We start from the raw sequence: 12,459 nt of genomic DNA, 5'->3' as shown, positions 1-12,459 counted from the left end.
GGTCGCAAACTGGCATATAGGTTGTGTATTACACGTGTTTTATCTTGTGTGAAAACCGTTATTACCCAAGTAAAAACGGAATAAAGCTGGTGTATAAATGGTCTTATGTCCACTAAAAACTGGATAATACACATTATGCACTAGGAACCCAATTAGGGGATCGTTGTAGTTATTCCATTCTCCACCAGGGATAGGGCTTCTTGAAATAGTATAGTTGACTACCTGAAAATGGCAGTGATCCATGAGCCTCAGCATAATTGCCATGGGAATGAAAGAACTTGGATAGCGTAGTGGTCTGCTTATTGGCCCGGAAAGCCAAAGGTCCATGGTTCGATTCCCAGTCCAGGGGATTTTTTTCTCATGGCAATTCTTGTATATAGCATCATTTTAGTTGCAATTTATGATTAATTTGTTCATATCTCGACAGGAACTTATATATAGTCCTAATAAAATATACACCTGTATAATATATGTTGCATGATGATTCATAAAATGATTTTAACCAGATTTTGTTGAAAAATTTTTGCTGGCATTAAGGTAGACAACTTAATTGAATCATCTATCTTGAAAATTTCATCATACATATTCTGATAACTGCTGACCACAGCAGATGCATTACCAAATTTTGCTTCATATTTTTTGCATATAAGGGTAAAGGGAGATGGACCAAATTTCTGTAGCAAGTACACGTGCAAAAATGGGAGAATTCTCCACTTATTCCTTACACCAAATTTCGACTTAGTATACACGAATAAAATTCTCCTTGCGCTGTATGGGCAAGTTCCTCTACGTCACACCGCGTTGCATCGCCCAACTCCATTGGCGCCAAGTTTTAAATTTTGGGCACGCTTTAATTTTTCGAATATGTATTCGTATCTCTGAAAGGTGAATGTTCATCAGAAGAGGACTTTTCATTGAGCCAATTAACGATTGGTAAAGAGTGGGTCACTGTGATTCCACAGGAATGATGCTTATTATATGATGTTGCGTGGATATTGAAGTACACTGAAATATCTCTTAACACATTACACCCGAAGTATTTTTTAAAAAGACGGATGATTTTTTTTGCAAAATTTATTCGATGTTTTGCTAATATTTCATGGAGTTTATTGAATTTTACTCTATCCAAATTAAAAACCCATTAATTAATTAGGATGAGCATTCGTGTCATCCAGTTTTATGGCTAGGTACGGAGATTATGCAATCCTGCATTACATCCTAAGAATTGATGATTTTTAGCTTTTAAATACTGTATAATCGAACATCTGAGTCTTTTTCTTGCATTTTGGTTATCGTAATTTTTCACGTTTTCTAGTATGTTTGATCTAAAATATTTAATTCTGTCGTTCTGTTTTTGTCCGAATCTATTTCACATGTTTAGTAAAAAGATAATGATTCACAAGATTAGTATTGTTTACTCTCACAATCTACTTCTCGTGATAAGGTATATACGAATGAATTTACTGTGAAAATGCTAGAGTTTCTTAATTCCACCAGCAATGTTCCACACTTTTACAGCGGTGGATGGGAGTGGAGACCATAAGATGCACTAATGACCTGAATGAATGTATTCCTTGAAAACTGTTCTCACCGACACGAAGGCACAAGTGGTACTGAGAAACTGGCGTCGAAAGAGAACGTACACAATAAAACCCAGTCGTAGCGGATGGTGACGAAACGGAATCGTTAGGGGACGCGAATTCGCATCCATGGGCATCCTGGCAAAACACTCTGAATGCGCATTTGCATCCGTCGGCTTGAGTGTGTTAAACAAAACTCAAGGGGCCAAAATTTTGCCGTTCTGTTGATTGGGAGTTCATTCCCCGGAGGTGATTCGCACGTTGCACGAAAAATGAAGCAATTCTGCATGCGTTATCTTCATTCCACCTTCGCATACTTCAATACCAATGCTGCTTCCTTCAAGTACAATGAAAATCATGGGCAATAGACCACATTTAGGAAGCCCCGGTTCGTATTATTCTATCACTTCACATGCTTTTTAATCGATTTTCAAAAATGCGCACAGCATTGTGATGAGCGCGAGGCGATCCATTTATTCTCAACATTTGAAAAATGAGTTTCCAAGAAATTATTTCTGCAATCCTATGTTCGCTTGCTTTGCAGATAATTAAATTTGAGTCTACTCTGGTGAACTCATCAAACGACCCTTCAATATTCATGCCGTTTGAGAAACCATGCCAGAATTCATGGATGCCATTACGCTCCAACATGTGGTCACAGATTTCACTGTTGACTGCATACCCGGCTTTTTCAAAATAATTATATATGGTGAGACACACTTCCAAGCTTAGCGAAGCCTCTGCATCACCTGCAGAATGGTCCATTTCAAATTTCGCCGATCCCCTACGTCCATTTGGCAAACCAAAAACTCCACTAAAATGCAACGGTAATGCGGCTTTGTCACAAAAATGATCCCTTGGTCGAGAGGGTAGGAAGGTTGCAACTTTGCTGGTGCAGTTAAGGGGGAAGAAAATAACGCACACATTTCACAAGCCCTATATTGGGGGGGATCGGGTTGGTGTGGTTGCTAGAGTGTTGGCTTCCCACCCGGCGGGCTCGGGTTCAAATCCCGGCAGCGGCAGAGAATTTTCCGAGACTGCCCGATCCCTGCTTGAGTGTTGTGTGGAGGACATTTCAAGCGCAACACTCCGTCTGTCGGATGGGACGTTAAGCTGTGGTCCCCTTGGCGCCTTTCGTTAAGAGCAGGCTAATGCCGACGCCAGGTTTCTCTCCACCCTTCCTTACCTACCCCTTCCCTCATGGCGCAAATGACCTCAGCTGTCGGTCGCCTCCTCCAAATAGGTACCATACCATACCTATATTGGGGGCCTTGCAACGATCGAGGAAGAAATCTTTTTTCCCCCATGAGTGCATCAACTCCTGCCAACCACCACTGAAATAATCCCGCTGTCATTCATGAATTTTTGCTGCTACCACAAGGGCAAGGCATCACTCTTGGCACATGGTTCAGGTCGTGGCTCTATCCTCAAGAAACGATGGAACCAAGAATCAAAGAACGGAACCATCCCTATTTTTGATGCATCTATATTTAGCTCCTCTGCTTCAGTCAATTCTTCATGTGCTGCACTACTTGCAGCAAATAACAATTGTTCCATCTAGTTTACCTCCGCATGTCATTAAAATGACTTAGTCATTTTGTAATAAGGAGGTAGCTCAAGACAGAGGTCGTGTGGTTGAAGTGAAGTTGAAATAGTATTTCCTTACAATGCAAACTGTCTCTTTAAATTTTTTTGTTCCATTCAAAGCATGCTGTTAAATTTCTGTTGAGTAATGGGAGCTTCATATTTCTTACCTAGCTTATGTATATTTTTTAGGCTGATGTCTCATATTACCCTGTAAATGGATCTATTGCTGGAGAGAGATCTGAAAACTACATGCAGTGCTGCATTCCAAACTCAGGTAATAATTTTATAATTTTTAATTGCATATAATTTTTTTGACAGCATAGTTTTAGTGTTGAATATAATTGTGCATATATATTGTAATCATTCGAGTACATCCCTGCAGTTAATGCCATGCTAGCGATGTTAGACTAGGGCCGTGAAACTTGCTCAGTCAGTGGTGGATCTATGGGGGGGCTATAGCCCTCTTAGCCCCCCCATTGGGTATCCAATTTACACTAGATAGAATGGTAATTTTTTCCAACCCTCACTACTGCTGGAATTTTAAACTCCCCCACTAGTCCTTATCCTGGATCCACCACTGCTCGCAGCCATGGATGCATGGTTTTCATGAATCAGGTATTATGTGGTGCAGTAGGAATATGAGTGCGAAACAAAAATAACGAACAATGTGCGGAAATAATAATACATTGTTTGATTTACATAAATTGTAAAAATATCTAGAGAACATTTGGATTATTCATGTTTTCCGATTACCGTATATCTCCGAATATAGTCCCCCCCCGAATATAGTCCCCCCCCCCCCCCAATTTTGAGACCTCAGTTTTGGGAAAAATTTTAAAATGTAAAGGAAGGCAATTTTTCTGTGGTTAGCAAGTTAAGATTCTAGATTCGATAAAAACTATTATTTTCTGTGAAGATTAAGAACAAATCTGTTCACATATTTTCCATCACAACAAACTAACTATACCTAAAACATGTTGTGATCCATTGCATGTATCAGTAATTTATAGTTCCTAAACCAGATGTAATGAAGAAATGAGAAATTTTTTAAAGTATCCAAGGCTATTGTATTTTTTAAACCTTCTCAAATTATTAATATTTTTGATTCCCAAATGACTACAGACGATGTCAATATATAAGCTTTAACTTAAAGCCCATAAACAGTATTGCATTTGGCCCTGAAACTTCCTTAGATCCAGTGTAACACACCCATCAAGTCATCACAAATCCAAGTGACCTGAAGAATTTAGGAAATCCAAATAAAATTGTGTTAAATAAATTATAAATATTATAAAAATATTGCTATCAAATGCCTGCTAAGCAAAACAATTAAACTACAGGACTTACAAATATCAAAGTAATAAAATTAAGAAATAAACTTTTTCCAACAAACATTAAAACTGAAAAAAAATTATATCAATTTTCAATGCCTCGTCGCGAATCATTGCATAAGTTACACAAAGAGCTTCTGCTCTGCATTTGCGCACAAATTCAACGATATTTTCCTCTAATTCTTTGAATCTGCCGCATCGAGACCCCCGAAATGACTTCCGCGATGTATTAGCGCTTTGCAAGCGCTGTAAATACTATGATTTACGGCGTATTCTGCAACGGCTATTTTTAAATTGGCATCGAAACTCCGTCTTTGAAGGCCTCTAATCTGCGGCAGGATTGATCCTCATCTTTCTACTTGATCCATCACCTCACTGTTGAACGTAAAATTATTTTTAACAAAGAAAATATCGCGGAAATAATTGCGAAACGTTATGCGACGTAATTTATCGATCCTATTTACCCTGACGAATAGGGTGGTTTCCTATTATTTTTTTATTCCCTAAATCGAAAGATTATTACTCCTGGAGTATGTATTTCACGCTTTTAGATTTTTAAATGATGATATCTATTTTTCCCGATTAAATGAAAAGTGAAAATTTTCAAGCGCGCGAAAACGCGACACTTAAGTATGAATGTCGGGAAGTCTCTCCGCGTGACGTATTTCTGGTTCCCCCTCCCGCCCTGCGAGGTGACCTTGAGGCGAGGCTTAACGCTGATACGACGCAGGCTGCTAGCGGCTAGCCTAGTACCCTGCTGTCTGGTAGCGCTTGGCTTAAATAAGGATTATTAATAACTAATCAAGCGAGGAAAACTTTCCGACCTTAGCCAGTTTTAATAAGTGATTGTTAAGACATGTTTCCCTGAGCTCTGCGCCTCATGCATGCAATGGTAACCTCAGACGACGTATAACTCCTATCTTCTCGTATAGAAACTAGGTCCCTGTGACGTCACGTGGAGTGGCATCGCATGGGCGCCAATCTGGCCCTTTTCAAATGAGGATAAAAATGGACCATTGCCATTCGTCTAACCCGGTATTTCTAAAACAAAATAATTTGTATATTATGAATACACTAATGGTGGGTAACGAATCGCAATCAATGCCTTTCGTTTTCTTTAGTGAAGGAAACCACCCTATTGAAGATATTCCTCAATAAATTGATTACACTTTCGATGCTGAGTCGCTGTATTTCGATCAAATGCAGTAATGCCGGCGCTTCTGGTTTAAAGTCGTCGATTATTGCGCCTTTTCAGAAACAAATGCATCACCTATTGCGCATTCTTGTCCTGCGAAGGCGGTAAAGGCAGTGGTTGTAAACACGAACCGCACGGGCACATGGACGTATAGTAGCTACGGACGCAATGAAATGCTAAATCGTCACGAAAGGTTCACTTTATCTGTTTATTTTTCGCAATTATTTAAATCGTGTAGTTATTAAATGAGCGACAGGTACATATACTATTGATTCAATTCTAGTGTTCGATTAATGTAAAGATAGTGTGTGTTTAGTTTTCATTTTAATTATTTACTGTTTTGCGTCATTAAGTGATCAGTGTCGATTGAATTATTCTAACAATACTTTTCCAAGAAAAATTTGCGGCTACCCGATGGATTCCGTGAAAACGCATATTCGATATGCTATTTGAATCGGAATAATCGTATCTGTTCAACATTTGTGGTAAAAATTGTCTTAATTTCCGGTAAAACGTGGCAGTATTTACTAACATCTCCGATTATAATCCTCATAAATATACTCAAATAGAAAGACTACGAGAACATTAGCCATTATGCCGTTATTTATTACTTTATGGTCACCTTTAGTATGCTAAACTGGATTACACTCGATTATAGTCCCCCCCCCCTTACTTTTCCGCGGCCATTTTTGGAAAAAAAGGGGGGACTATATTCGGAGATATACGGTATTCGTGCTGCCTCTCCCCATCATTAGCCTGGATATTCTGGAGTTAGCTGTATGCAGAGCCATACAAATGTCGAGAAAGAGGCAAATAGCTTTGAAAGCTCCAGAAACTATTTTTCCCGTGTGTTTCTTCTACATGTTTTTTTATTTAGTGCCAGTGTCTTAGCTATTATATATAAATATATATTTATGAATTGATATGTATGAATTTTCTATGACAGTGATAATACATAATGAAAATTTTGTTTATTCCTGATGGTCCACAGTCACATTTTGTCCTTCTTGATTGCTTTTTGACGTTACAGCCATTTAAAACTGGAAATTGTTGGTAAAGATCCTGGTACAGCTATTAAAGCAATAAATTATGTTTGTAAGTATTATGACTAAGATAACATTATGACTAAGATAACAGATTTTATTCAATTATGAAAAACACCTAAAAACTGACTCCTCCCACTTTCCGCTCCTACCCCTCTACCCCCTGACACAGATGCCTATATATTGTAACACAGTTCGCATTGGGCACCAATTGTATGTAGCATGTTGGGGTTCGTGGGACGGTGGGAGGGTTCGTCCGAGATGGACGGGTCATGGGTTGGGAGAAAGGGAAGGTAGGGGGAAGAAAAGAAAGACGGGGAAAGAAAGGGGAAAGTGGGTGTGGTATGGGTTTCTTTGCTGATTGCTGGCATGCACGAAAGAACAAAGGCTTGCTACACAAGTTACGAATTCAACAAATCATTTAATGCAAAAATCAAGAAGGAATAATGCACTGAAACACATGAAATTAACCGTTTATCTCTGATTTAAAGAACTCTTATACTGGTCGATTAAAAATAAAAAATACAAAATTAATCAGATCTTCCCAGAACAAAAAAACAATAATGAAACAAAAAAAAATTAAACAAGAGTCTTCGCTTTTTGTGAATATTTGGCGTGAATACAAAGCAAGTGAAATGAAAACGCCAATACTAATCCTCTTCTAAATAGTAAAATTATTCACACATTCACGGGGAAAATGGGAGGGCAAACTCATCTTGAATGGGGGGAAAAGGGGATCTCTTCGTAAATCTTCACAATTTGGGGGGGGGGGACTATGCACTCACTCACATTCACAAACAATATTGTGTCAGTCTTCCTTCCCTTGTGAACGCCAATTTAAAATTACCCATGAAATGTGCCAAACGGCATCGGTTACAGCTTGTATATGAAAGAATTTCCTACCTTACCAGATTTTCTAGATAAAGCGACCAGTACTTGGAAAACAGTGCCACTCAGACATGATGCTGCTACATAACCCAAAAAGTTTTCTACTAGTATAAGGTATTGCTATTTTCTTGCCTGCACATGCACAGTACATATTGCTATACAATTGTGCTTGCTGGCAAATATTTGGAATTTGATTGTTTCACCTTGTAGTTCCTATATGCATGTAACTAGTCATGCATACTACAGTAAGTATTTTGCGTTTGTGAGTCATAACCAAGCTAATACAAGTTGGATTCTATGCAAAGTGATTTGAAAATTAGCCATCAAAGATTGCTTGTATCAGCTTTTTTTCCTAAGTCAGGGATCTTTCATTGTAGATTCAATAATTCATGCATCTAGTCTGTCAATAGCTTCATTAAGGAGCAGATTGACACCAATTTACGGAGAATTTATGTAATATATCATTGATATTTTCTCTCAGACAAAACAGAACAGGAAGTGCCAGCTCTCTGCCAGCAGTTTTTGATGGCTCCAACTTCACTTACCTCCAGCGGAATACCTCCGGGGCTTGCTGTCTCACACATTCTTCCTCCTCTTTCTCCATTTTTTGTCTTTGTTCCCAAAGATTGCTGGTCAGTAAATATCATGGCCCATTTGTCCATCCCAGTTTACCATTTTATCTCTTGTTTTCATTGTAGAAATATCCAGAATTTCTTTTGCAAAATGGTCAAAAAAATGGGTTTACAATTATGAAATAAAATTCATTTTACAATGGCCCCTTATCATGAATTTGACTCAACCTTAAGCTAAAATTAATTGGCAGTGGTGCCAATTTTGAGAATATATTGGCTTAAAAATAGTAAAATAAGCATTTTTTAAATTAACTTGGCAGGAAAGAGAAGTTGACTGAGTAAGAATGCTGGAGTTGGAAAGATGTGTAATAGAGCATTAGTTACATGTTTTTCATGTACAATCAGATTCAAAAGTATTGCAACGAATGAAGCGTGCCACTTTCGTTGCAGTTTGGAAATTTGAGTTTTGGTATTTTTCTATTGTAAGTTTCCTGGATATCAGACAATTACTTATACCACTTATTTTTAAAATTATAATGGAATACCACCAAGTAAAGTAAGAGTTAGTGAATTTTTTTTATTGTACCAGTTGGAGGGAAATTAGAACAACATTCCCACTTCCCGCAGTATTTTTATTACAACATCATTAAAGGGAAATGTATGCGGGATAAGTGCAATGTTAAATACCACTTAAATTGTGCAGCTCATGCTAGATAATAAATCCTCCTTTAGAACTTCAATTTACTTTCTCTCATTAATTGGCCAATCCATCAAATTATATTTTCTTACAATTAACTCTAAATTGTTTCCATGAGAGATAGCAAACATAACATACACACAAAATATTTGCCGCAATATCACTAGAAATAAAGTCACTGTGCGTTAAAATTCAGTTTGATTTAGGGACACAACAGGACTGGTTTGTTCCCTTGCATGACTCAGGAAAGCTCGTAATGAATCACCATTGGAATGAATGAGCGAGATGGCATAGTGGTAAAGAAGTGGATTCTCGACGGTAGCAGTACGAATACGGTGGTTTGAAACTCTCCCTAATCATTTTTTTCAGAGATATATTAAGGCAGAAGCATATTTTTCTCATCCTCTTTAACGTATCTTAACTACTGCTGCCTTAAAACATTTTTTTGTGATATTGCGGTGGATATTTCATATGTATATTATGTTTGCTATCTCTAATGGAAAAAATTTAGCGTTGATGGTAAGAAAATATACTTTGACGGATCGGCCAATTATTGAGAGAAAGTAAATTGAAGTAAGTGGATTTATTAGCTAGCATGAGCTGCACAAATTATGTGGTATTAAACATTGCACATATCCTGCATACATTTCCCTTTAATGATGTTGGATAAAAATACTGTGGGAGGTGGGAATGTTGTTCTAAATTCCCTCCCACTGCTACAATAGAAAATACTGAAACTCAATTTCCAAACTGCAACGAAAGTGGCGCTGCTTCATCCATTGTAATACTTTTTAATCCGATTGTACAAGTACAGGGATCACATAATTTTTTTTTCAAGGGTATGGCTGAAGACATCATTTTCATACCACATTGTCTTCTTTATTGTCATTTGGTACATTGTTTTTCCAGCATTTAAGATTTTCATTAAGTGGCAACATTGAAGTGCATATTTAATAGCATGCAGTGATTGACTTCTGGTATTTGCATTTGCATGCCTGTGGAAGGAAAAAGAAATAACCAAAATGATGGGTCATATCGAGAATTCATTGAACAAACATAATTCAATTGCAATCTTTATACCAAATTTTTATCCTTATTTCATTTAATTCAAGTTCAAGAAGTTTTCATTTTCTTCATTTTAATATATCTAAACTGTCATTTTTTGAGTAGATTTTTAAAATGTATTATTCTTTCATCATTAATTCCCATCCCAATCTAAAGTATTTTATCTAATTGTATGGTGAGTTATCCACCGCTAATGTTAAGAAACTGCCTAAATCTCTAATCAATCAATTTGATCAAATTTTTCATTGATGGATTAAATTAGATTCCTCTGAACTTCTGGGTCCTTGCTCTTAACGCATGATTTTGAAGTGAAGTGATTGATTTGAGCGAGGGAAAGACAGGATTTTTTAAGTTAAAGAATGCCAAAAATGAATGATAGTCAAATATCCTTTTCATATTTATTTTTTATGAGAAAAACTATGGAAATTTTTGTATGGATTTGTCTGCATTACATGGCTCATAATGGGGATGGGTCTGTTTGGTTCTTCAGTTCTTGGTTCCACCAGTTCTTGAGGTGATAACTGGAACCAGCACCCAAAAGAATCGACACCGAAATAATTAGTGCAAAAACAAGTTTAAACCCTGTTTATTCATTTTAGTTGAGAAATTGCTTCAAAGCCATGACTTTTAAAAACCTCAGTTCATTAAATTTTCGACTAGTTAGTCGAAATGAGCACTTCGATATGCTAAATGAACAATTGCTTAAGACAAATTGATTACCTGGATATTAATCTTGTCTGCAATGGCATCAATTTCATTTAATTAGCTCTAATCATTTCAATAGCATTTTTAATTCATTTATCAAGCTGGCATCATCTAATTAGTGGAAAAATCATCCCAGTGTGGAACATGAACCGAAAAATAGTGCTTAGGACTGGTATCTTTGGTATAATTATTTTGCAGATTAGAGGTAACTCGGACGAAATTGATATTATTGTAGATAAGATGAACATTATCTATTGAATGGCATTAATTATTTCTTCGATAAGCTTAACATTCAGTCAAAATAATGTTTTTAGCAGTTGAAAATTGATCTTATATATAAGTGCTTAATTAAGAACTGGAACTGGGAACGGAAGCAAAGAACCAAACTGGAAAAAAAGGAACTGTCTCATCCCTTGTTCTTGCACGACATACTAATACATATGTTGAAGTATGAATGAACAAATTTATTTCTATCATACGTATAATTTTTCTTATTTCAGAATATTTTTTATATATTTTCAGTGCTTAGATCTGGATCATCAGACATGAGCTACCATTCCTCGCTGTCTTCATTTACTTCCCCACTGTAAAACTCATTTGCATGTCAGCATACCTTTTTTTATTACTCCATCGATTATATGGACTTTTTTGTTACTTAGAATTATATCCAAAGAATTTCATGTGTTCCCTTTTTCATTTGGTTTTATTTATATAAAAACAACAGAAAGTGATGTAATATTTTATTTCGGGTGGTCTCCAATGATTGCTGTATTCATTTATCTGGTCAGCATTGTTTAAATTATTTAAATTTTATTCCCACTACTGTATCTTGCTGTATATTTTATTTTTGTTTTGAATGTTTTAAAATACTGCATTGGAGCCAGTCATGAGGTTGAATCTTGGCCCTTTATCTGAGGTGCATGATAATAGTAATTGCATTATCATTATATTGCAGCAAGTGATCAGATAAAGATTCTTTTAATTTGTGATTGTCCTGAAGTATATTTTTATTTTAATTGTTGAATGTCTCACTACCCATCTGCTACATGCATAGCGTGAGGTATTTTTTGTTTCGTAATCTATTCCACTCTCACTTGCATGGAATAAAGCATTGTGTTCTCTATTTCCCTGCTGAGCAACATATTTGGTTGAGCTGTCATATTCAAGTTTTCAAATTGGTTTAAGTCGAATGCTTACTGTGGATATTGATCCATTTTGAATGAGTCAGTCTTAATTTTTGTTGAAACTCATTTTAAGTGCATGTTGAAAATATATCAGAAGTTTTATATTTGAACTAATTATATGGTAAGGCAATAATGCGGCAAATTAGTTACCATTAAGTTTTTTTACTGTTGAATGTTTATGGTCTGGATGAATATTTATTATGCCTCATGGAATTATTTCCTAATAAAAAATTTTCAAAAGGTCAAGCAATGAAGACTGGTATTAGTATGGCTTTTATTCTATTCTAGCTATATTAATGGTATTCATTTTATACTGAATTAAATTTTTACCTATAGGTAATGTAGGATATAGCCGATGTTTGAAAACTAATATCATAGAAATTCCATGAGAACATGTTTTTAAAAATGAACATTTAATGCTTATCTATAGTGAAGTGTGATTTACTTAAAGGCTGGTATATTGTCTTTTCGTTTCCACTGAATGTGAGCTAAGAATTTTTTTGTTTACTTACTATTTTATTAGCACAGCATGTCAGATTTGCGAAAATGTTAATAAATTCTTTTGTCAAATTAAACTTATTTTATTTTCTTGCTCAGGCATGTAGTACATTG

General features: G+C 36.2%; 1 protein-coding gene across 2 annotated transcripts in view; it reads left to right on the top strand.

Moving 5' to 3' along the window:
- The window catches only part of LOC124170866 (APOBEC1 complementation factor-like), a 36,706-nt gene extending 24,823 nt beyond the window's left edge, over window positions 1–11,883 (top strand). The window contains exons 5-7 of one of the 2 annotated variants that reach the window (XM_046549879.1): window positions 3,357–3,441; window positions 8,106–8,256; window positions 11,186–11,883. In XM_046549879.1, coding sequence (XP_046405835.1) covers window positions 3,357–3,441; window positions 8,106–8,256; window positions 11,186–11,192 — 243 coding nt within the window. In that variant the 3' untranslated portion in view covers window positions 11,193–11,883. The remainder of the gene's footprint in view (window positions 1–3,356; window positions 3,442–8,105; window positions 8,257–11,185) is intronic. The other variant, XM_046549880.1, reaches the window with a different exon arrangement.
- Window positions 11,884–12,459: the final 576 nt, after the last annotated feature.

This window comes from Ischnura elegans, chromosome X, assembly GCF_921293095.1.
Source record: "Ischnura elegans chromosome X, ioIscEleg1.1, whole genome shotgun sequence".
NCBI lineage: Eukaryota > Metazoa > Arthropoda > Insecta > Odonata > Coenagrionidae > Ischnura > Ischnura elegans.
The sequence above is the reverse complement of the archived record's forward strand: the minus strand, read 5'-3'. Positions and strand labels throughout refer to the sequence as shown.